A 25,597-nucleotide genomic window follows, 5' to 3' on the forward strand; every position below is an offset into this window, starting at 1 on the left:
GAGCTGCTGCCTAGCAGCTGTGTGACCTGAACACAAGTAAATGTCAGAACAGCCTGGCCCAGACCCGTTCCGAGCTACCTCCTCTGCTGGTTCCCGCTTTCCCCTCGTAGGCTCTCAGCATGGCTGTCCCTCTTTGGTGCTGTTTCATAAGAGCCTCTGGCCGGAGCCACTTATCCCACTGTCCTGGCACAGGAGTGCTCTGAGCCAGCTGTGGGACCTGGCAGGGGGGTGGGAGCTGCAGCAAACATGGGGTCCTGCCTGGTTGTGACTCACCAGCCTCTCATGCCACATCTTTTCTCTTTCCAGAGGTGAGCAGCCCTCTCCTGGCTGCTCTGCTCAGGGAAATACCTGGTGGCCTAGACTCACCTGCGGACATGGCAAGACCTGGGGAAGAGTCGTCTTGTCCTTCAGTGCCTAACCCCCACCCTCCCCACCCCAGCAGAGCAGATGCTGCTTGTGTGTGTTAATTACCCCGTGAGCAACTAACCCTGCTTCCCTGCACTCTCGTTGCCTCACCCCAGTGTGAGAGGGGGCTTTGCCACTGCTGTCTGCTCAGTCAAAGCTTCCCTGCATTACCACTGCTGTGGGCCCTGCTCCCAGCGAGGGGCTCCAGGAAGTCAAAGGCTCCTGCTGACCCCCTGACCTCCATCCTGAGCTCTGAGTCTCGCCAGCCCAGGTGCTTTGTAGGGTTTGGGATATTTGTATAGGTCTATATGTACTGAGGGCACAAGGATTGTTTGTGATGGGCTCCAAGAGCTGCCTTGCCCAGATCCCTGCCCTCTTCCTGCTGAGGGAGCCAGCTGCCTGTGGGCCCCCAGTGATCAAGGGGCCCTGTGCTGTGTAGGGTGCAGACATTGGGTCAGACGTGAGCTGGTTGCTGTGTGTCTTCTGCACCCCGATGGATTTCAGTCTGGGCAAGGCCAGTGAGGTCCCACCTCAAGCTGCTGAGCTGGCCAGTATAGGATTGTTCCTCCACTCAAGGGCATGTCCTCTGGGAAATGGTCCTGCTGGAAGGACTCCCCTATCTGTTCCCCTCCCAAGGGTGTTAGCTCTCTTCCCCTGGCTCCGAGTCCCTTCTCTCGCAGTGCGGGGTGACCCACCCTGCTCAGGGCAGCTGGGGGCGTGTTGTTTTGTACCCATGCTCACCCTCTGCTTGCTGTGCTCCTCTCTCCCTCTCCTCCCTTCTGTTGCCCTTCTGACTTCAGGACTGTTGTGGAAACTGCAGTGACAGTGAGGAAGAGCCCAGCCGGCTGTAGACCCCAACCTGTTCTCCGGGCTTGGACCCTCTTGCCTCTCCCAGGCACCCAGCTGTGCAGCACGCCAGCCTGATGGACAAGGTAGCAGCTACCCTGCCACATGGGATTTGTTTACAGTTTTGCACATCTCTATTTTGAGACACTCGAAGTAGACCCAGAAAGATGCTCTGGGCTGTGAGCAGCAAGCCCTGCGCCAGGGAGCACTGTGCAGCAGGGCCTCGCTGTGCTTGGGGAAAGCCCATGGCTGGGAAGACCTGGATGCTTCCGAATCTGCTGCTTGGAATTGCTCTTCTGCTGCTCCCCTTCTCAGCCCCGCTGCTCCCCTCCACCGGGGACAGAGGGATCCCCCAGCACAAGGTGGGGCTGCCAGGGCAGGAGCTGGCAGGAGCAGATCCAATGACCCATTCCAGCAGCTGGCCAGTCTCGCAAGCCCCAGGTTTGATATATTTATATAGGTCTGTATGTATGTATATATCATGCATAGGTTTTTTATTTCTCGGGGGAGGGGGTCCTTCTGCATTTCCCCCTCCCCCTCCCATGGGCTCTGGGCACAGTTCTTCCCACAATGGGGGAGCTGCTGCACCTGCTCTGCCCTGGAAGTCTTGGGCAGGGGCCCCTTGGCCACTCCTGGCACCTTAACATGTCTAAAGTATCTTCCCTAGGACCTTCTGGGACTGCTTCCCCCCCGCCCCCCGGGAGGATGTCTCCTGGCAGCACAGGCTAGAGGGGAGGTCCATTGTGCAAACATTCCCACAGCCCTTTGGGCACAGGAAAGTACCATGCCAAAGCATTTACCACTAAAAAGCCCAGCTATGGGACCAGTCAGTGCTTCGCCTCACCCCCTTTGCCTGCTGGGCACCTTTTCTCCTTGCTCACCCTGGCACTCACTGCCTCTGGCCCCTCTGATGGGAGCCAGGATCACCCCGGCTGTTTGAAGCTGCAGTTCAGCATCTGCCGCTCTCTGCAGCAAGGCAGGATGTGGCCTTTCCCAAATAAAGCTGGAAGCCAGGCCAGCTCCTGGATTCTGCATGTGGCGTGGGGTGCCCTGGCTGCTGCTGAGAGCCATCGTAGACCGCTTGGGTAGTCCCCTGGAGGAGCTGCAGCAGGAGTCTAGCTCGCTGCACTGGCTGGCAGAGGCCATCGGTGCCCAATGTGTCTGTAGCTTTCGCTTTGTGCAGACCCCATAGGAATGTGCCTCTGCCCCCATAGAGGGCAGTGGGGCTGAGCCTGCTGCCTGTGTCCAGCTGTGGTGTCTGCAGCTCCACCCTGCTCGGAGGTACTGAGCTGCTTTCAGTGGAACAGCCCCACTCAGGCCATCACCTCCAGGCTGGGCCTAGCTGGCTGCTGAGCCCCAGGGACCTGTGCCAAAGGCTTAGTGCACCTCACCCTTTCTCCATGGGAATCTCTTCCATTACGCAGCCTTGCAGCATCTAGAAATCTTGTGCCTTCCGGGGAATCAAAGGAGAGGGGCTTGGCGTCCCAACTGGAGCCTTGCATGGCCCTATGGGACTGCTTCAGCCCTCTGACATGCTCTAGGGGTCCATCCATTTGCTCGTGTCCTGTACAGTGCACATTTGTTCCTAGCGGTAGCGGGACTCTTCCCCCGTGCACTGGGCTGGCTGCTCCTCGGACCTGTGGTATCGTTCGCTTGCATTGCACTGATGGTGGGAATATTTAAAGAATTTTTAACCTTTCTGTTAAATGTAAGTTCTGTCATGTCTGTTGCTGCCGTGCAGAGGTGAATACAGTGAGCACAACACACTTCCCATTGCCTCCTCCTTCTCCCCCTGTCTCTACCTAGCAGCCTGGTACACAAACCTGCTCGGGGAGAGCTATGCTGCTCTGCCCAGGAGCACAGTTGTCAACTTACACATGGTAAATTAGCTCTCCAACTTTCACAATAAGCCAAAAATCAAGCTAATCCCATTTCAAAACAAGCCAGTCCCTAAGAACCCCAACACTCACTTATTAGACCCCCTGGCGTGCAGTCTGGGACTGTGGTGGGCTCCAGGTGAGCACCCCTGACTTCCCCCCCCCACCGCCCCAACCCTTGCCCCTGCTTGCCAGGAACCAATCACAATAAAGAAGCAACAAACTAGAAGCCAAAAACTAGCTAACAAGAAACTCACAAGCCAATTAAGCCAAAAACAAACCCAAATTCTGTTTTTTCTCTTGTGGGTTTAGCAGGTTTGTTTAGGAGCCTAGGATTAGCCGAGCCAAGCCCCTGGGTTCTCGGCTGCCTGGTGAACCATGGGCATGCAGAGGAGTGAAAGGTGCTCACCTCTCTTGGGTCAGGGTGGCTCTTGGGCCAGGCTGTAAATTCTGCACTTCCATAGGCCTGCATCAGGCTTCTGCTATGAACACTGAGAGCCCTCCCCTGTGCATCCACCTGCCAGTCACGTTTGTCTCCCTGCTGCATCCAAGCTCCCCAGGAATCCTGGGTGTAGCTCTGCTAATGGGGCCTGGCTCCTGCTCTGTGCATTGGGCGGTGCCCATCCCAAACTGCAGGATCCCCCTTCTTCCTCCATCTGAGCCACTCTCTAGCAGCTCATCCACAGCTTCCCCTCACAGGGGGCCTTGGGACTTGTTTTGGGTGCTCCTAGCCAACTTGTCTGAGCTGCATGCGGGGCTCTCAAGTGCTCAGCCCTGTCCACCCAGCAGGGAGCGTTGACCACTTGAAGGAAAGGAAGGCTTCTGAAAAGGGGTAGCAGCTCAATTGCCAGAGGGTATGTGGAGCTGTCTCCCCTGGGGTTGTGGAGGGGAGAACATAGCGACTGGTTTACTCTCAGCACAGGGGCCTGCTCCAGCCCAAAACCACAGCGAGCCTGGCTGTGCAGACATTCTCCTATCCCTGGGGCCGAGCAGGATCTTACATATGGGTGGAGAAAGTTTCTCCCTGGGAAGCCCCCTCCAATGACCCCAGTCAAATCCCGCTCCTGGACCAGCTCTATCTGGACAATGGGGATGGCTCTCGGCTGGGAGCAGTTCTCTGGGGCAATACCTGGGCATAAGAGGCTGCATGAGTTCATGCTATGGCTGGGAGCTAGTACTGCCTGGCTGAAGGGGGACTCGCCCCTGTGCCGGAAACTGCAGGCATGCTCCTGCTGAGGCCCTAGAAAAGGGAATCTAACCCATGCCTTGCAACCTCCTGCTGGGAGGGACTCCAGCTAGCATGGGAGGGTGGCTGCGTACTAGGGTTTGCTCTGAATCAGTGCCCTTGTGGATGCTCATCTGTAACACCCACCTCTGCTATCTGATTTGCTCCAGCCCCTCTCAATCTGCTGCCAGGTGTGGGAGCTGGGATTGCCCATCAGCAAGCACAGGCTAAGCCTACCATCAGCTGCAGTGCTAGTCAGGGTCAGCAAATTAGTTCTAAACGCAATTCCAGGGCCCGTGCAGGGTGCCTTCATTCTGCCCTCTATGCATTGCCCCCTCTGCCTCCCACCAGCCTTTACGCTCCCCACGTTCACTTGCTTTTAATCCCTCCTGCCCTCAGTGCATCCCCTCCCTCCACAGCTGTTGAAGTCTGTGGGTTTACTGTTGCATTTTCCTACCTTTAGAAGCGGGTTGTCCACACCCCATTGCTGTGGCAGCCCCACGTGCAAGGGGAAGTGCAGACGCAGCTCGACCAAAGTGCTGTCAGGTACACCAAGGAACCACTGAGGCTGTGAACAATGGCGTTTAACTCCTCCTCCTGGTGTGCTGGTGCAGGCTTTGGGGATTGTCAGGCAGGTACTTGGTGCCCCTTTAATGGCTCCTAGCAGGGGCCCCTTGCCCTGCCATGGCATCTGCTCTGCCAAGCTGTGGCCTATGGGGGGGTTTGTGTTCAAAGGCCAGGGTTTGTTGCAGCACTTGAGCAATAGCTTGAGCCATTCTAGTGTTGCGTTCCTCCCCAACATGTTCGGGCAGCACAGGCTGGGGTGAAAGCAAGGGGCTGGGGCGTGTAAGTTCAATCAGATTTGCACTTCCAGCTGGAGTGGGCTGCTTTTGTTCCTTTTCTAGCTGGAGTCTGGACACTTGGACTGAGCCACAAGCATATTCTGCCAGCCACTGCTCCAGCATGTGCTCTCTCAGGGCGTTACTAGGCTCCTACTTGGAACCACTGGCTGAAAGGACTGTTCCTATGTGCTGGAACAAGCCCCAGCAGCCGCTGCCCTCCCTCTACAGGGCATGCTGATGGTGGGAGCTGCGTCTCTCCCCTCTGTTTGCTGGAGATCAAGCCCTGTATTCTTTAGAAATAGGCACTGTGGGTGGGTCCTAGCCCTCCTCCAGGCCATGGTGAAGTGGCTCGGAGAGCTGCCTGGGCACACGGGGACCTCTGTGTGTGTTGGGGGGGGGCAGGGAAGGCAGGGCCCCTTCCCACAGAGTCCCAGCTCCCCCCTTCACACATTACTGAGAGCTGGCACTGCCGTCCATGGTTTGTGGGGGGGAGGTGGTTTCCAGTAGGGGAGTGTCACCAGGCCAAGTCAGAGTAATTGACTTCAGCCTGTGGAGGAACTGCACCTGCCTGGTGAGAAGAGTCTGCCCCTACTGTCACTTGAAAACTGAACCTGGAGGGGCAAGCAGCCCAAGTGCCAGAGCCCTCTTGGAATGACTGTCCCCTACTTTTTCTGTGCCTCACACAGTGCCCCTCAGTGGGGGGGCAGGACCCTACATGCCTCGGGCACATGTGGCATGCCCCCTTTTCTGGCTGTTGGCAGGGAGCCCAGCTCTTCTTCTCTGATCACTTCACCTGCTCTTGCTCTCAAGCCCAAGTTCTGGTTCTGACATCGCCTTGGTTGCTGGGGTGATGGGTGTGACATCACATGCAAAGGATTAGTGTTTCCTGTTTAGGGCTGTAAGCAGCAGGGGCTGGAAAAAACAGCAGCAAAGCTCCTATTTCCAGGCATCTGTCCTGAGACCCACCAGTTGCTCTTATGCCTGATCTGGGAGGTGGCAGCAGGTTTTCAGTGCTGAAGCTAATAGTTTGAAGCTGTTCCCTGTGGGAATGGGCTGAGTGACTCCATTGATAGAGCATGGATCTACCCGTGGCAAGTGCCCTGTAACTTCACAACAGTTCCTGCCTGCCTGCTGAGGGGTGGGTTTTTGAGGGGGGGCTCCTGCAGGCAGAGAGGTTTTTGGAGTGAGCAACGCTGTGTGGTTACAGCACATGGAAGGAAGGAGAGTTTGGGGGAGATGTGACTTTAATATCCTCTCTCATAATTCAGCTTGGTAATGGTACCTCTGGCTCCATGCTGTTGCATTCAAGGTGGAGGAGTAGGACTGGGTGGGTGGTGAGATGCAAGTATTGAAAGGCTGAGAAGTTAATTTTTGGAGCTACTTGCTAGCAACTTGGGGGCATGTGCAAATCTCCAGGCTCCTTGCAGCCTCACTGAACTTTGCCAGGGGGAGGCTGTGCTCAACGAATGTTAAGAAGAGTTCAAGATCCAATTTCCAAATTGTTGTTCAGCAGTAATAGCAAGGGAGAGAGAGCAAGAGTTTGGCTACCAAATGTGGCACCTAGCAAGTCATTTCCTGTATGGAAAGGGGCTCTATCTGCCGAGAGCAGCACTGGTTTTCTTGGCAAATGGTGGGGTTTTTTTTGTTTTGTTTTGTTTTTTTAAAGGAAATTTCCCAATAAAAACTTTGAAACATGGTTGCAAATTGCTTTTTCCTAAGAACTCCTTGTCCTTAGTTGCCCCTAAAAGCCCTGGGCTTCTAAGTTGCAATTACATTTAAAAACAAAAAACTGAGACCCGTATTAAACTCTTGGAAATGCTTCATTGCGGGACCAGTAACTGAATTGACCCCAGGTGGTGCCTATCTGCCAGCAAGCACTTCCCCCACTGTCAACCGCAGGCTACCTCCTCCTGTATTGACCCAAGTGGTTAGCCCATTCTGTGCACTGCAGGTAGTTTCCGATGCCCAGGAGGCACGGAGTCCCTGGGCGATGCTCTGGAACTGCTCCCCATGAAGCCAGGCTGGACTCTGGGGAAGTCTCCTTTCTGTGAGCAGCCTGTCTGCAGGACACACAGCTCACCCAGCTTCCACCTTCCTGGGTCTGACCTCGGAGCATTCAGCCTCCTCTGCCCCTCCGTGCGCTTCCCCCAGCGAGTCCGCTCAGGCGGGGTCCTGGGGAAGCCAGAGGGTCCTACCCCCCCAACTCCACAGTCAGACGTGACTCTCAGCCAGCCAGTAAAACAGAAGGTTTATTAGATGACAGGGATATGGTCTAACACAGAGCTTGTAGGTGCAGAGAATCGGACCCCTCAGCTGGGTCCATTTTGGGGGGCAATGAGCCAGACAACCCCGTCTGCACTTCACTCCATGGCCCCAGCCAGACCCAAACTGAAACTCTCTCCCGCCCCTACTCCTCTGGGCTTTGTCCCTTTCCGGGGCCAGGAGGTCACCTGGTTCCTTTGTTCTCCAACCCTTTTAGCTCTCACTTTACAGGGGGGAAGGGCCAGGCCATCAGTTGCCAGGAAACAGGGTGTTGGCCATTCTCTGTGTCCAGATCCCTGCACACACCTGCCCTCTAGGGCTCTGCAATGATCATACACCCTTATCCCACCCCCTAGATACTTAAGAACTGCATAGGGGAAACTGAGGCACCCCCACACTATTCAGAGGAAACATTAAGAACAGTCCCACTTCATCACATCTCTCCCCCCTTCGAGATCGAACTGAGCGGGGTCACTTTAGCTGGTGACCTGGGGAAGTTCGAATCCACCAACGTTCCCATGGATGCCCCAGCATCTCTCCCATTCCTTGGTGGGAGTTACACCAGGCCCTTCCAGTTTCACGCCCTCCCTTAGGTCAGGGGTGGTCGATAGCACTCGCATGCCGCATGTGGGAAGGTTTATGCGGCCTGTGCTCTTTTGCCACCCCAAAATCCCTGGGGGTCAAACTGGGATCAGGTCTTCTCCCAGCGCTCCAGGCTGGAGGGTTGCAATTTGGGCTCTCTTGGTTAAGAGCCCTCATCTTGACCTGGGCCACATACTGTTCACTTACAGAACTAGCATGGAGACATCCCTTTCTCAACAACCTTGTCTCCCCAACAAGCTGGCCAAACACAGCCACTGGGTTAGAGGATTGTTTTAACTTTCTTAACAGCTCTCACTCCATCTGAGGCCTTCTCAAAGCTCTCCACACTGGATCTTTCAACAGGAAAGTCAGTGGATCCATTCACAACAGAAAATTTCTGGCTGTTAGGAACTGAAATTTTCTTGATTAAAAGAAAAGGAGTACTAGTGGTACCTTAGAGACTAACCAATTCATTTGAGCATGAGCTTTTGTGAGCTAAAGCATCCGATGAAGTGAGCTGTAGCTCACGAAAGCTTCTGCTCAAATAAATTGGTTAGTCTCTAAGGTGCCACAAGTCCTCCTTTTCTTTTTGCGAATACAGACTAACACGGCTGCTACTCTGAAACTTTCTTGATTAAATCACTTTCACACCCTTCAGTTGCAGTAAACTGTTTGCAAAGACTCCATGAGGATTCCTTTCCCTAGGGCTTTTCTATGCAACAATTCACCCCTCACAGAAATTCTGCTCTTACCCTCTTCACCGAAGGCTTGCTCTAGAGGAACACTGTCCTGAGCAACAACAGACTCTTTCTGGGTCTCCCTTACATCCAGAATCAGCTCTGGCCCATCCGGCGGATTCCTACACAATCCCCTTTCGGGCAAACTCACAGACTTCCTAGATAAAAAGTCAGAAGCATTCTCCTTCCCTTTGCCACACACAAGTTCAGGAATCTTTTCCTTCTTGCGACAGGTTTCCACACCCTCCGTAGGTAACATGATCACACACCTTCATGCTCTCCTTGTGCCCTGGCTAGGATCTCACCCTGATTAGACAGAATTGTGACACCCTTTCCCAACCACACACTAGCAACAGGCAAAATACAAGCACCAGAATTGTCTGGGCTCTGGGATTTTACATAGACACTAACTGGATGCGACCTAGTTACAGGGCCATTCTCCCGAGCAGACACAAACTTAGGACCCTTCCCTTCCTGGGCTTTAGCTGAATCCAGAACCAACTCTGAGACAACTGCACTACCCTCAACCGTCACAGGCTGAAAGGCCCCTTCTGTCTGCTCCACAGACAAAGAAGAGCCGGACACACTTTCTCCTTTCCCACACCCCAGCTTGGGACCTCTTTCCCCTTGTCCCAGCACACAAGGCTGGTCACAGACAACTGCTTGGAGATCAGGGTAGCTCCCTCCACAGGCAAGTCAATACCCCCGACAGACACAGACACGTTTCCTTCACTGTCACAATTCTCCACCCGGCTAACAGGTAAGGTCCAGGGACACTCATCTTCCTCTCTCCTCGCCTTCCCACCCTGCTGACTAGACACAGCCATCAGCTCACAAGGCTGCCTAGGCTCATCCAGACTTTCCTTACCAAGCACCTTGCCACTCCCAACAGATCCCCTGCCCTGCCTGTGTCTCCCCCACTCAGCTGGGGTCTCAGCTCCCACTGTGCTCAGCGCTGCCCTTGCTGTCCCAGTGGGGTAGGCAGGGAGCTCGCTGCTTTCCTCACTGCATCAGAGCCAGCGGGAGCCCCTTCTCCAGTGTGCAAGGGGGGCGGGGAGCATCTCTCTGTCCCACCCAGCCCCAGGGGTCTGGTTACAGGCAGGCAGGTAGGTAGCCCAAGCCTAGCAGCTCCTCCCCGCTGCCAGCCAGGTCATCTGCATTTTCACTGACCATTTCCCTCTCCCCCAATTGGTTCCCTGGATTCAAATTCAAACCCTCGGCAGTTACAGGAGCAGGGCCTGGACCCTGTCCCAAAGAGACACAGTCGCCCCACAACAGGGTCTTGCAGCTGGTATCCTGGAGAACCCCAATGGCCAGCCAGCCCCACCCCTCCTGGGTCTGCACAGGGATCTGGGCCATAGGCAGGGCGAGGGGCTTCATCCCTGGGACCCTCACCCAGCTCACCCAGCCCCTCAGCATCTGAGGCTGCACCACCCAGGGCCTGACACCAGTTCTCTCCGTCCCAAGATCTTGCCACCCCAGGAATGTCTCCCCATTGACCATCACTTTCCACTCCCACTGGGGGTCCGAGGGGCCTGGCCCCAGGAAACTCCACACAGACATAGAGGTTGGGGTCAGGAGTGGGAGGCTGTCCACCTCCCCACCCATCTGGCTGATGGTGTCTATGGCCTTGGGACCCAGCAAGGGAGCTAGACACCGGGGCTTTTCCGCAGGATCCCCCTGGTTCAAATCGCCAGCCTGCTCAAAGGCAGTGAGGTGGGCATCCACATCCCCCCCTCATTAACCAGGGGCAGCAATTTACTCTCGAGGTTCCCTGTGGAACTGGCCCCCCGGGGTCTATCCCCACTCACCCCGGGGAGGTCCCCTAGGCCTCTCCACCCCACCACCGCCAGTTCATGCTGCTGCTGCTTCTGCAGCTGTTTCTCGGGCTCTCGCTGTCTCTCACAGTCCTCTTGTTCTCTCGGACTCAGCTCCAATCCCGTCCATCTCCGATCCCCCAATGGGGAACCCGATCGTGAAGACCCCTGTCTGGTCAGGGACAGGAGTCTTGGGGATGCCTGGCTACCACTCCAGCTGCTCCCAGATCCTGCTATAGCCCCATTTGGGTCAGAAATCTGTTCCTTAGAGCAGTCATCGTCCTCCAGCTGCAAGATGAACTGTGCTTTGGTGAACTTTCCAGTGTGAAACCCTCTCTTTCTGCACAGGGTTACAATGTCCTTCTTAAGGAGACGGGGACAGGCCATCAATCCTCTCTTCCCAAGTTGTTGTGGACTCACAGGCCTTTGTGCTCTCAGCTCCCCATGGTTTCCAGGGAGAACCCCTAGTGTGCCAGCCCTTCTCGAGGTCACCCCCTCTTTGCCAGGGTCGAGCCGCAGGCTCCTCCGCCCCTGAGACTGCTCACCGCAGGCTCCTCCGCCCCTGAGACTGCTCACCGCAGTCCCCAGGGAGACCCCATTACTGCACAGTCCTTCTCACTGGTCACACACTCCCAGGGGTTAACCGCCCCCCGAAACCGCTCCTCTCTGAGCCTTCAGCATGACTGGTCCTCGTCAATCCCCCTTCGTGTTACTGCTCCCCAGTCACTTACTGCAGGAAGCGCCATCTGCAGGGTGCAGTACATCCCACCGCTCCCACCAGTTGTCACGGAGTCCCTGGGCAATACTCGGGAACTGCTCCCTGCGAAGCCAGTCAGGACTCTGGGGCAGTCGCCTTTCTGTGAGCAGCCTGTCTGCAGGACACACAGCTCACCCAGCTTCCACCTTCCTGGGTCTGACCTTGGAGCATTCAGCATCCTCTGCCCCTCCGTGCGCTTCCCACAGCGAGTCCGTCCAGGCAGGGTCCTGGGGAAGCCAGAGGGTCCTGCCCCCCATCTTCGCAGTCTGACGTGACTTTCACCCAGCCAGTAAAACAGAAGGTTTATTCGACCACAGGAACATGGTCTAACACAGAACTTGTATGTGCAGAGAACAGGACCCCTCAGCCGGGTCCTTTTTGGGGAGCAGTGAGCCAGACAATCACGTCTGCACTTCACTCCTCGTCCCCAGCCAGCCCCAAACTGAAACTCTCTCCAGCCCCCCCTCCTCTGGGCTTTGTCCCTTTCCTGGGCCAGGAGGTCACCTGATTCCTTTGTCCTCCAACCCTTTAGCTTTCACCTTGCAGGGGGGAAGGGCCCAGGCCATCAGTGGCCAGGAAACAGGGTGTCGGCCATTTTCTGTGTCTAGATCCCTATACACACCTGCCCTTTAGGGCTCTGCAAGGATCATACACCCTTATCCCACCCCCTAGATACTTAAGAACTGCATAGGGGAAACTGAGGCACCCGCACAATATTCAGAGGAAACATTAAGAACAGTCCCGCTTCGTCACACCAGGAGAAATTGATGATGACTTCAGGTGTTTATTTACAATGTCCTGTTTCCTTAATACAGGAGGAATCAAGCTGGAGTTAGTTTCTTTGCTCACAGTTCAAAGCCTCTTTTAAGTAGGACTTTGCCCAAAAGCTCTTGCTTACGTGGCCATGCTGCCCGTGCTTCTTTTCTGCCTTCTCTCAGCTTCTCTGGGCTTTCTTGCTTTTTCTATCACAGACACACAAACCTTCACCAAACAATAGCCAGTGAAATTTCCTCTGCCTGTTGGTTCAGATCCTGGGTTACATAAAGGAGTTTAATGCTTTTTACAACTATCTCAAATTGTTGGTCCCAGGCTGTGAGAGAGAGAAGGTGGGTGAGGTAATACCTTTAATTGGATAGACTTCTGTTGGTGGAAGGGACATGCTTTTATAGATTCATAGATACTAAGGTTAGAAGGGACCATTATGATCATCCAGTCCAACCTCCCGCACAACACAGGCCACAGAATCTCACCCACCCACTCCTGCGAAAAACCTCTCACCTATGTCTGAGCTATTGAAGTCCTCAAATCGTGGTTTAAAGACTTCAAGGAGCAGAGAATCCTCCAGCAAGTGACCCGTGCCCCATGCTACAGAGGAAGGCGAAAAACCTCCAGGGCCTTTTCCAATCTGCCCTGGAGGAAAATTCCTTCCAGACCCCAAACATGGCGATCAGCTAAACCCTGAGCATATGGGCAAGATTCACCAGCCAGATACCCAGGAATGAATTCTCTGTAGTAACTCAGATCCCACCACATCTAACATCCCATCGCAGGCCATTGGGCCTATTTACCATGAATATTTAAAGATCAATTAATTACCAAAATCATGCTATCCCATCATCCCTTCTCCTCCATAAACTTATCAAGTTTAATCTTAAAGCCAGATAGGTCTTTTGCCCCCCCTGCTTCCCTTGGAAGGCTATTCCAAAACTTCACTCCTCTGATGGTTAGAAACCTTCGTCTAATTTCAAGTCTAAACTTCCCAATGACCAGTTTATATCCAAGGCTTTTGAGCTGCATAGAGTTCTTCTCAGGTCTGTCTTGCTCCAGACTTGAGGAAGAGAACTGTGAAGCTTGAAAGCTTGTCCCTTCCTCCGCCAAAAGCTAGTCCAGTAAACTCTATTACTTCGCTTTCTGTCTCAGCTATCTTTAATGAAGGAGTCTGGTTACACCACCTGGTTTCAAATACGTTTAAACAAACTCATAACATCCATCCCCCACAAATCTTAGCTTCAACCACTGTCTCAAGGGAGTCCAAAATGGTGACGATCTAAATCAGTGGCTCTCAACCTTTCCAGATGACTGTCCCCCATTCAGGAGTCTGATTTGTCCTATGTACCCCAAGTTTCACCTCCCTTACAAATTACTTGCTTACAAAATCAGACATAAAAATACAAAAGTGACACAGCGCACTCTTACGGAAAAATGCTGACTTTCTCATTTTTTACCATATAAAATAAATCAACTGGAATATGAATAGTGCACTTACATTTCAGTGTGTAGTGCACAGAGCAGTAGAAACTAGTCAGTGTCTGCAGGAAATTTTAGTTTGTACTGACTTTGCTACTCCTTTTTATGTAGCCAGTTGTAAAACTAGGCAGTTATCTAGATGAGTTGATGTATCCCTTGGAAAACCTCTGGGTACCCCCAGGACTATGTGTATCCCTGGTTGAGAAACACTGCTTTAAACAATGGATCCCAGCCAGAAGAGAAAGAACTGAACAAATCAGAAATGATTAGTCATGACTGTTACACATTTAGAGTAGCCTTCTGTAAGGGTGTGTTCACATCACCAACCTGAAACCACTTTTCATAAGAACCACCGTGATCTAGTCTGGCCTGTGTAACAGGCCATAGGACCTCCCTGAATTAATTCTTGTTTGAACTAGAGCACATCTTTTAGAAAATCATCCAGTCTTGATTTTAAAATTGCCTGTGATGGAGAATCCATCATGAGCCTTGGGCAATGCCAGTGGTTAATTACCCTCTGTAAACATTTGCATTTTACTTCCAGGTTTCTCTCACTTCAACTTCTAGCCACTGGCTTTTGTTAGACCTTTGCCTGCCAGATCAAAAATCCCGTTATCAAATTTTTGTTCCCCATGTAGGTACTTGTAGATTGTGATGAAGTCACCGCAAACCTTGTCTTTGGTAAAATAACTAGATTGAGCTCCTTAATTTGATCACTAACAAGCATGTTTTCTAATATTTTGATCAATCTTGTGGCTCTTCTCTGAACACTCTCTTTGAATGGTGACCACCAGAACTGGACTTAGGACCAGCAACGGTTGCTGGTGCAAAATATAGAGGTAAAATATCCTCGCTACTCCTACTTGAGATTTCGCTGTTTAGGCATCCAAGGATTGTGTTAGCCCTTTTGGCCACAGCATTGCCCTGGGAGCTCAGGGTCAGTTTAATGTCCACTGTGTCCCCCAAATCTTTGTCAGGATCGCTGCTTCCCAGGATAGAGCCCCTCACCCTGTAAGTATGGCCATCACTCTTTGTTCCTAGATATTTACATTTAGCCATATTACAATGCATTTTGTTTGTTTGCACCCAGCTTACCAAGTGATCCAGATTGCTCTGTCATTGACCTGTCATCTGCAAACTTTTATCAGCAATGATTTTGTTTTCTTCCAGGTCATTAATACCAAAAATTGAAATAGTGTACATCAAAAACCGATCCTTACAGGACCCCACTAGAAATGTACACATGGAATCATAGAAATGGCAGGCTGGAAGGGACCTCAAGAAGTCATCAAGTCCAGTCTCCTGCTCTGAGGCAGGACCAAATAAACCTAGCCCATTCCTGGCAGGTGTTTGTCTAACCTGTGTTAAAAGCCTCCAATGACAGGATTCCACAGCCTTCCCTGGAAGCCTGTTCCAGAGTTTAACTAGCCTTAGAATTAGAAAAATTTTCCAAATATCTAACCTGAATCTCCCTTGCTGCAGATGAAGCCCGTTGCTTCTTGTCCTGCCTTCAGTGGATGATGGATCCCCACCCTCTTTATAACAGCCCCCCACAGATTTGAAAGTCCCCCCTCAGTCATCTTTTCTCAAGATTAAACATGCCTAGTTTGTTCAACTTTTCTCAGGGGTCAGGTTCTTCTTCAAGTGTGTGCTCCACCTCTGGTGGTCACGTGCTTCACGTGTCTTCAGCTGAAGATTTGTTAGCTGTGTCCTTTCAGCCTACGTATGCACTATCCACATCCTCATGCCCCTGCCGAGGCTCTCTAGGGCTGTGTGGGTGAAGAGCCACAAAATCCTTCTCAACCACCTTGGCCTGAGATGGGGCTGCAGCGTGTTCGCTGCCAGCATGCCTTATCTTTATAGAGTCTCTCTCTCAGTCTTAGTTTAGCAAGTCGTGAGTTTATGTTTTGGTGAGAGGAGTGCCTTTTCCTCTCTTCTCCCACCAGGGAGACTTGTCTTCCTCAGGAGAGCATGCCCAGCTCTTCAGGCTTCAAATGTTGTGTCACTTGCTGGGAGATTCTTCCAGTTAGCCCTGGCCACTCCAAGTATCTCCACTGCCTAGGGGAGCTGCCCATCCCACAGAAGTGTAGCTTCTAGTTAGCTCAGAAATCTAGGGCGAGGAAAAAACAGGACACCAAGTTGAGACATATGATGGAGAGCTCTCTTGGCCCTACTTTGGAGCCAGGTCAGGAGAATCCCCCTGTACACCGCCTCCAGACAGAGCTAGTGCCCCTTTGATTTTGGTCCATCACCTCTCCAAGAAAGGGAATGCTTCAGAGACCTGTAAAAGCCCCGGGAAGAGGTGCTCTAACTTACCTCATAAGGAGTTTGCTCCAAAGAGATCGCAGTCTCCCACTGAGTCAGTGGTCTTGGAATCAACTTGTAGCTCTGGTACCATGGAGGCTGCAGGTTCCTCAGATGCAAGGAAAACCAAGACGCTCCTCCAAGAGCAAGCATGGTCTGAGTGAGCCTTGGTAACAAGCGGACATGACGGGACCAGCAAGGAGAGACATTCTTCCAGAGAGGTGCCATCAGACACACGTCTGCCACTAGTATCACCCTCAGTGGGTCAGTTGGTACAGTTTGAAGCGTCTACATCTGGCACCCTGTGGGAGCATTCTAAATCCTCTGCACCATCTACATCCAGAGAGACTGTCACGGCCTAGTGACGCTACATTCAGTACCGGGAGAATTTCGGACTCAAAGGACTTGACTGTAGCAGAGGAAGCACCGTCTCTGTTGATCATGGGCACAAAGGGTCCCTTGGTATCAAGACTAGTTTGGTCCAGGCGCTGGTTTATCACAGGTACCACCTGATTCATCACCACTTTCGGTTGGGGCTCTTCACTGTTCATGAGGAGGAGGATGAAAAGGACTTCTGTTCACCTCTTCAGTCTCAATACAGGGTTCTCCTTCCCCCGCCCCTCCTAGGAACACTTGCTGTGTGGGCCACAGAGATGGGGAGGAATCCAGGACAAGGCATCACAAGGGCTGGGAGCAACCCTGGGGGCCCTCCTCCCTGGTAGGGACTCCTCAGTGGGAATCCTGGGCTGCTTACCAACAGCAGTTCCCAGGGCTCTGAGCGAAGCTCACCAAGAGGGAAGGGAGGTGCAGTCTCTACCGCCTCAGCCCACCACAGCAGGGGAGACATTTAAGGAATGAGATGCTAGAGCAGATCAGGCCGCTACTTCTCAACCCACTGTCTCCCCACCACCATGTGATGAAGCAGGGGTGCCTCTGCACCTTCTCTGGGCAACAACTTTAAGCAATTTCAAGACCTCATGAAGAATGTGGCAGGCTCCCTTCAGATACCACTGGGAGAGGTCAAGGATTGCAATAGGATTTATTGAATACCTTCCAATTGGCAACACCGACCAGACTCGCCCTGCTGATTAACGAGGTGACCTTGGATTCTGCAAGGATGGCTTGGCACAGAAATGAATCGTACCTGCAGATACTGGGGCTGGGGCACATGACCACCCCACATGTCACCTCTGGGAAGAGCCTTCCAGCCCCACCTCCCTGGGCCAGGGCAGCCAATCCTGCTGGCTCCTGGAGGACTGAGGCCACAGAAGTGGGGAGTATATGCCTCTGGGCGAGGCTGGGGCCGGCCCAGGGAGATTCACAGCACCGGTGTCTCCCTGGAGCTCCCACGCCCTCACGGACATCTCAGCATGGGGAGGGGCACGGACAATGTCCCTAACTTGAGCTGAGCAGAGGGACCCTGCTCCCTGTGCCTTCCCCAGCGACCCCCCCGACCCCGGTGCCCGGCCCAGGGCTGCCATATTCCCCCTGCCAGTTACCTGGGGGGGGGGAGAGGGGCTCTGTCCTTTTCCCACTGCACTCCCCTTGTCCCCCCCAGCATGTGTCCAGCCTGCTTGGCCCCTCTCCCTGGCAGCCAGGAGTGGAGGGAGGGGACTGAGCTGCTTCTCAAGCCAGCTGAGGGTGGCCACGGAGGGTCCTGCTCCATGCAGCTCAGTGGCTGCCTGCAAGAGCCAGGCTGGGGAGGCAGCAGCATCCCACACCCTCCACTCTCAGGCCGGGCGGCCTGGGGCAGGGGCTGAGGGGGCTGGAAACGTGCTGAGGGGGAAGGGAGGCTCCCACCCAGAGGGCCTTAGCTCTGTTCCTATGGTTAGGCCTACAGCTCAATGTTGAGAAGTCTGTGTTGACTCTGTGAAGAAGATACATGGGGTTGGCTGGCTGCCAGAGCTGTCTTCCTAGGGACAGGTTCATAACCTTATCAGTCCTCAGTGAGACTATTCAACTAAGATCTCAAACCTCAGTGAGGTTCTGTTTGCAGTTCCTGGGTGACCTGGCAGCTTGCACTTGTCACAGCTCATGCAAGAGTGCACCTTCGCTGCTTTCAGGGGAGGCTCAGGACAGCCACCTCGCCAAACAGCTTGGACAAACAGGTAGAAGATTCCCTGGGCTGGTGGGAGGACACCACAGCCGTGAGGCCCGCACTCCCTTTGGCCAGTGCCACTGGCTACCGTAACAATGGATGCATTACTGCTCAGCTGAGGGGCACATCCTGGTGTTCATACAGGCCAGGGCAGGCAGCCACCTCAAGGGACCAGTCTCCACATCAACCTGCAGTCAGAAATGCCTGTCTCCGCTTTCTCCCTCTCATCAGACGGAAGTCTGGCAAGATCTCGCCACCGTGGCATGCATGTTTCACATCAACTGGCAGGGTGGTGCGGGATCCCCCTTTGGGTGCTGAAGCAGTACAGTTATGGAAGGGGTGCATAGCCCCGTGTATTCCCATTTCAGCAGTGTGCATTCCTGGAACACACTCTGCCACACCGATGTTCTCAGCAGACGCTTCTCCCAGGACAGAGAAGGGGAGCTGGATCCCCCACAGACCCTAGACGGCATATTTGAATGTGGGAATGTCCAGAGGTGAATCTGTTTGCCTCAGCCACAAACAGGAAGTGTAGTCTGTTCTGTTCCAGGGAGCCTAGGCCTTCAGTCTTTGGAAGATGCATTTCTCCTTCCTTGGACGAAGGGCCTGTGTCAAGGTTCCTTCCCCACTCTGAACTCTAGGGTACAGATGTGGGGACCTGCATGAAAAACCCCCTAAGCTTATTTTTACCAGCTTAGGTTAAAACTTCCCCAAGGTACAAACTCTTTTACCTTTTGCCCCTGGACTTTATTGCTGCCACCACCAAGCGTCTAACAAATATATAACAGGGAAAGAGCCCACTTGGAAACGTCTGTCCCCCCAAAAAATCCTCCCAAGCCCTACACCCCCCTTTCCTGGGGAAGGCTTGATAAAAAGCCTCACCAATTTGCATAGGTGAACACAGACCCAAACCCTTGGATCTTAAGAACAATGACAAAGCGATCAGGTTCTTAAAAGAATTTTAATTGAAGAAAAAGTAAAAGAATCATCTCTGTAAAATCAGGATGGTAAATACCTTACAGGGTAATCAGATTCAAAACTTAGAGAATCCCTCTAGGCAAAACCTTAAGTTACAAAAAGACACAAAAACAGGAATATACATTCCATTCAGCACAGCTTATTTTATCAGCCATTTAAACAAAACAGAATCTAACACATATCTAGCTAGATTGCTTATTAACCCTTTACAGGAATTCTGAACTGCATTCCTGCTCTGGTCCCGGCAAAGGCAACACACAGACCGAGAGAGCCTTTGTTTCTCCCCCCCTCCAGCTTTGAAAGTATCTTGTCTCCTCATTGGTCATTTTGGTCTGGTGCCACCGAGGTTATCCTAGCTTCTTAACCCTTTACAGGTGAAAAGGTTTTTCCTCTGGCCAGGAGAGATTTAAAGGTGTTTACCCTTCCCTTTATATTTATGACAGCCTGTATAACACACTTTCCACAATATCTCTGATTCTAAAAGTAAGGAACAAGATCAGGCAAGACAAAGCCAGGGTTGTCCTGATAGTCCCTGCATGGCCGAGGGAAGCCTAGTTGTGATAGGTTGGATCACAGAAACCCCCTGGGAGCTGCCACCTGATGGGCCAAGGCTACTTCTGTGCCTGCTTTCCTGCCAGCTTAGGACTTCAGTGCCCTGCCTGGTTTGAGCCAGACCCGCTAGCCTGCTGCAACCCCAGACCCAAGTCTGAACCACGTCCCCAATAGTTGTAGGCTTAACTGAAAGCAGCTTACAGAAGTGTTCCTGTCCTTGACACGCAGATGCCCAGCTCCCAGTGGGGCCCAAACCCTGAATAAATCCATTTTACCCTGTATAAAGCTTAAGTGCCCAATCAAGAAGCACTTAAGGAACAGTGCATCTTGGAAGGCTCCAGTCCACGTAAGAAGTCTTCCTGGAGACAGTCAAGATGCCAGGTGGGCAATGGTTTCTGCCTGTAAAAACTGAGAGTCATGCATGGACCTGTGACTGGCCCAGGTGACTCCAGAACTCCACCTTGGAGCTGGACTTTGCATAGGCGAGAGGAGGGAGTCTCCACCCACAAGAGAGAGTCAATTTAAGCCCGTGGAAGACCCTCTGTTTTGTCTTCAGCTGGCTAAGGAGATAGCCTCTCCACTCCCAAGGATACTTGAAAGAAACTGGAACAAAGGACAGTAACTACAGGGGGTGTGAGTGATTGCTGGCCCCAGACTAGAAGGAGATCAGTCTGTAAAAGGAAGCTTACTGGAACTGGTGAGGTTTTGTCTGTATTCAGTTTGATTAGACATAGACTTGTGGGTTTTATTTTAGTTTGCTTGGTAATTCACTTTGTTCTGTCTGGTACTACTTGGAACCACTTAACTCCTACTTTCTGTATTTAATAAAATCACTTTTTACTTATTAAGTAACCCAGAGTATGTATTAATACTGGGGGGGGGGACAGCTGTGCATATCTCTCTGTCAGTGTTATAGAGGGTGAACAATTTATGAGTTTACCCTGTATAAGCGTTATACAGGGTTAACTCATAAGTTGCTTACCTGCTGTAACACTGACAGAGAGAGATGCACAGCTGTTTGCCCCCCCCCCCCAGTATGAATACATACTCTGGAGTCACCAGGGCCAGTCACAGGTCCATACGTGACACACAGGTTTTACAGGCACAAGCTGTTGCCCACATGGCATCTTGAATGTTTCCAGAAAGACTTCTTATGTGGACTGGAGCATTCCAAGATGCATTGTTCCTTAAGTGCTTCTTGATTGGGCACTTAACTTTGTGAATTCCTTTCTCCAGGAACTGACCAAATGCTCTACTAAGGTTATTTAGAAATCAAGCCAGTACACAGCCACTATTCATAACTTTGAATACAAAAATGATACCTGCATACAAATAGGATTAATATTCAGTAGATCATAACCTTTACATAGATATGTTACATGGCATATGTAGCATAGAACATATTCCAGTTATGTCATATATATATGTCACCGTCACACTGGTATCCTGACTTGTTTGACTGCTGGACAAGGAGACAATCAAATCTTCCATGCTTCCCTCATCTTCTCTCTCAAGATGTGGGCCGAGCGCTTCATTCCAGCCTAAAGGACCTCTGCCGCCAAGCATGGCCAGCTCCTTAAGTATTCTAAGTCATCTGTAATGTGGTCTTTCCCCATTTTGTCTTGCATTCTCCCCTTGTCATTGCTTATGGTGACCGGATACACAGCACAGTTAATCTTTTTAGTGAAGACTGAATCAAAATAGGCATTAAACGCTAAAGTTATCCATTATTAGTTCTTCTTCCCCACTAAGTAAACGATCTGTGCTTTGTCTTGCTCCTAATGTATTTAAAGACCCTCTTTTTATTGCCTTTTATGTTCTTGGCTAGGTGTAACTCATTTTGTGCCTTAGCCTTTCTGATTTTTCTCCCTATATGCTTCTGCTATTCTTTGGTGGTACTCCTTAGCAATTTACCCATGTTTCCACTTTTTGTAGGATTTCTGTTTGCTTTTCAGGCCATTAAAGAGCTCCTGGTAGTGCTATATTGGCCTCTTACTATTCTCCCTATGTTTCCTTTGCATTGGAATTGGTGGCAGTTGTGCATTTAATAATGATGACTCCCTGTTTACAATTACATGTTGAGACCTTTCACTCAGACAACTCTATCATCTGCTTCCCCTTCCAATATAGGACAGCAGTATGTATTGAACACTTCGTTACTGCAATTCCACCATGGACCAATCCCAGTGTTAGGATTTTTGTAATTTTGTTCTTCATATACTTTACAAACTCCTTATTGACCATAATTCTGCTGGCCTTAAATTTTTTTCCTTGTGTCCTTTTGATTCTTTTCTCAACTTCCTGCAGTTCCTAGCTTTTGATTTGTATTCATTACCCTCCACTTCCCCTTTCTCCCTTTTGTTAGAGATAGGGTGTTGTTTTTATAGCTGCTTTCACTTCCCCTATAAGCCAGTTCTTTTTCTTTCTCAGTTGAGACTTTTTTTATTTTGGTTTTTAGGCATTTAGTGAAATCTAGTCCCATCCAAATCTGCTTAGAGTCGTCCCCACCCCACCCAGCTGATTTCCTTTCAACCACTGTGGGGGGGGCTTTTTTTCATCAAGCCCCTGAGGAATGCCTGTTGTCTTTTGTGAAATATGCTGGTTGACGCGAACCCTTCCCTTTGTATTTTACTGTGGAACTCATTACTGTCACAGCGCTTCCAGTCACAGGAGGACACCTCTCAGTTGCCTCCCTTTCCCTCTGAGAAAGACAGACCTACTGCTCACTTGTTGGCACCTTGATGCCCCAGTCAGTGGTGCCCTGCTTTAGATAGATGACAAAGCCCATGAGCCTATTTCTCCTTTATGCATTCTGGGAACAAGGCTGTCTTTAATGTACTCAGAACTGGGCAGCCCACTCTACCTCCTCTGAGTACACCGAGGCTGTAAGACCTCACACCACTGCCTTTAGTTACACCTGCTATGGCAGGGGAGACATCGCTTCCTGGAGCAGGGGCCATCCCTTCTGCCTGGTGCGGCTGAATGATTGCTACAGCGCTGTGGGGCTGGGTCAGATGTGTTTTGACCCTTGCACAAGTGGGTTCTAAGCTGCAATTTCTTCTCTTTCCAGTTTGCAAGAGCAGCACCTGCATGGCCGATAAACTGGAAGAGCTTGTGCTGGGCTGCCCCTTCCCTCAGCTTCGGCTGGGCGTGGGGGAAACGGGCCACCCATGGGAAGGCTCAGGAAGCTGGTGCTGCTTGCAGCCTGATGTGTCTTGCTTGCTTTAGCTGGTCCTGGGTCCAGCTGGGGAGGGGATGGACCCTTGGCCTGTGGCTAGGAGTTTAAGTGGACTGATGCTGGCAGCTCTCTAGGGTCCTGTCCCTTCAGAGCCTCTTGCTGCTCTGCTCGGTCCCTGTCTTTCACAGCTGCACATGCCTGAGAACGGCAAGCGCCGTTTGTTATCTTGGGAACCGTCGCCATGGGAACAGGCAAAAGTAGTGCTTTCTCGCCAGGAAAAGGAGCATCTTCGACGACAATCCCAGGAATTTTCTCTGCTGCAGCCTGAAGACTCAAACTCCCAGTCCTGCAGGAGGGGCCCTGCCCCCGGCGCAGCTCTAGCCCTGGCCCCTTGCGGCCACCTTCCCCGACAGCTGCCCAGCCCTAAGGGGGTCTCTGCGTGCCCTCAGCAGCACAGCGGCTGGGACCGGAGACAATGCCCCCTTCATGTGAACCCAAGCCAGGGCTGGGGCCGGTTCTCCACCCAGTCTTTCTGGCTCCTTGGGCAAGGCCAAGCGGGTCCGATCTGGGAGCGGGGTTCCCCCGGTCTCAGCCCGCCGAAGGGTGCTGCCCTGTTGAGAGGAGCAGGGCTGCCTGGCCAATGTGTGTGGGCAGCCTGGGCGTTCATGGCTGAGCTGAGCAGGAGAGCAGTGGGCAGGAGCCTGGGCTACTGGACTGCAGGCCTGTACATAAGCTATTCCCAGTGGGGCAGTGCTGCGGGGGACCCTCACTGGACTAGGCTGTGAAATGGCTAGAAGAGGTGCTGAATCCCATGCCAGCCACCCCTGTAAAACCAGGAGCCTGCTGGCTTGGCATATGGGGCATGGATCAGAGCTAGTAGGTGCTGCAGCTGCATCACCAGAGGGAGAGCAGGGCTTTCCTCAGCTCCAGGGGCCGGAGCTTGGGCTGGCTAACAGTGCTGGGGGCTGGACCCTCAGCCAGGTGCAGAAGGGCAGGAGCAGCTCTGGCTAGTTCAGATAGAACAGTGAGCGCATGACTCCTCCAAGGCTGGCCTGGGCCCCCAGAGTGGTTCTGCCTTCACATACCTGCTGCCCCCCCCCCCCGCCCCCTTTCCCTTCCATAAGCCAGGGAGGCAACACTGCAAAGCAAGTTTCAGGGGTGAGTGATGCTCTCAGCTGTTGCTAGGATAACCGCTCCTCCCCCAACTGCATGGCTGGCAGCAGCTTTTTGACTCCTTCCACCCTCTGCTTTCTGGGCTTATTTGGGGGAGTTGGATTCTGTGCTGCCACTCTGCCTTGCAGTGATGGATGTGTTCTCGGCCTGGGCCTCGAGGGGTCTGGCCCTGGCCTGTTGTCAGCCCAGAGCGGCCTTGGAGTAGGTGAATAACCCTGCCTGGAACAGAGGCAGTGAGCATCTCCCACCTTGCATGACTGCTGGCTGGGCCATGCCACAGCTCCAGGGAAGCTGCGCTCACTGGCAGCCTTGCAGCTGGGCCAGGGTGGCCCCCAGGATGGGAGACAGCTCTGAGATCCCATCTCAGCAGCCAAATTCCCCATTCTAGTGAGGGAGAGCCAGGCAAGTGACGGGGAAGTGCTGTGGGAGGAGAGAGCCTGCCCAGGGTTCCAATGCTGCACAGGGTCCTGCCCAGTGGAGCCTGCAGGCTAATGGCACCCTGCTTGGGCAGAGTAGCTGCTGTTGCAGGGACAGCTGTCTGCAGCAGCTAGGCAGTCAGGACTGAGCCTAGGAACAAGGGCAGCAGGAGCTGCTGATGGCAATGAGCCCCGTGTCCCTCTGACTTGAGCTAGGCTCTGTTTTGGGGAAGGGGTACTCCAGCTCTGTGCATGTGCCGATCCAATGTTCTGTGGATGAGGCTGAGGCTGGTCTCCCACTGCCCAGGCCCTGGAAATGGCAGCCTGATTCCCATTCCAGGGGGCAAGGGCTGGTTCACAAAGGAGCTGAGTCAGAGGACGGGATCTCCGACCCCACCCCCGCAATAATGCAGCTGCCAATAACCATCCATGGGACCTGGGGCCTCCCCTCTGGCCTGAAGAAGAGACAGCCAAGCACTCATCATTGTCCCAAGCGCCTCCAGCCCCTTGCCCTGCACGACCTGTCCCATGCAGCCCCTGCCCTCAGAAATATTCTCATAATTCCTGTAAGTCACAGAACCAGCCAGGGAGTCAGCCTAGAGAAAGACCGCAGTGACTGCGGGGGCATGACCCTGGGCAGCTCCCCATGGCCAGGGGGCAAAGAGCAGGGAGGGCTGCTGCAAGTGAGACAGGGGCCTGCAGTGCAACATGGCAGCAGACAAGGCCAGTGCAATGTGGAGCAGACGGTCCTAGAGGGAACAGGATGGAGGGGAACGGAACAGTTGCCCTGGGAGTTCAGGGTCAGTTCTTGGCACTTCCTGAACAACCATGGAACTTACATTACAGCTCCTGGGCTAATTTTGGGCCAGACACCTTGGCCTGGCTCGGGGGCTTGGTAGCTTAATGATGGGCCAACCGCATGGGGGTAGCAAGGGGCTGACATAGGAAGGGAACAGCCAGGCAGCTGTAATGGCCTGGGGCAGGAGGGGCTCTGCCACTGGGGTGTTTAAAATCTCTGGCCTGAGTCCAAGGGAGCTTGGGGCCTTGGGACAGGAGCCTCAGCCAGCTGGGTGGGGACTTGGGGGCCAGTCTCCTGGTCTGACACCAGTGAGGCAGGGGTACTGGGGGCAGCTGGCAGAGAGGTGAGGTCTCCTGGAGAATACCCCTGCTGCAGGGCAGCCCTGCACCACAGCTGGTCCCCAATGGGGCCAGACCCAGAGGGTCTCACACACAGGCAGCAAGGGCAGAAGGTGGGGCTGCTCTAACCAGTCCCAGCATGGGGAGACCAAGCTGGCCACACT

At 52.9% G+C, this 25,597-nt stretch overlaps 1 protein-coding gene across 3 annotated transcripts in view; it reads left to right on the forward strand.

The window, feature by feature from the left end:
- The window catches only part of GRK6 (G protein-coupled receptor kinase 6), a 34,848-nt gene extending 27,957 nt beyond the window's left edge, over positions 1–6,891 (forward strand). For 2 of the 3 annotated variants that reach the window (XM_073355078.1, XM_073355080.1), the window contains one exon: positions 1,206–6,891. In XM_073355078.1, the coding sequence (XP_073211179.1) occupies positions 1,206–1,256 (51 nt within the window). In that variant the 3' untranslated portion in view covers positions 1,257–6,891. Of the gene's footprint in view, positions 1–306 lie in introns of all 3 variants that reach the window. The other variant, XM_073355079.1, reaches the window with a different exon arrangement.
- The last annotated feature ends 18,706 nt before the right edge of the window (positions 6,892–25,597 follow it).

The sequence above is a fragment of the Lepidochelys kempii genome, chromosome 8, assembly GCF_965140285.1.
Source record: "Lepidochelys kempii isolate rLepKem1 chromosome 8, rLepKem1.hap1, whole genome shotgun sequence".
NCBI lineage: Eukaryota > Metazoa > Chordata > Testudines > Cheloniidae > Lepidochelys > Lepidochelys kempii.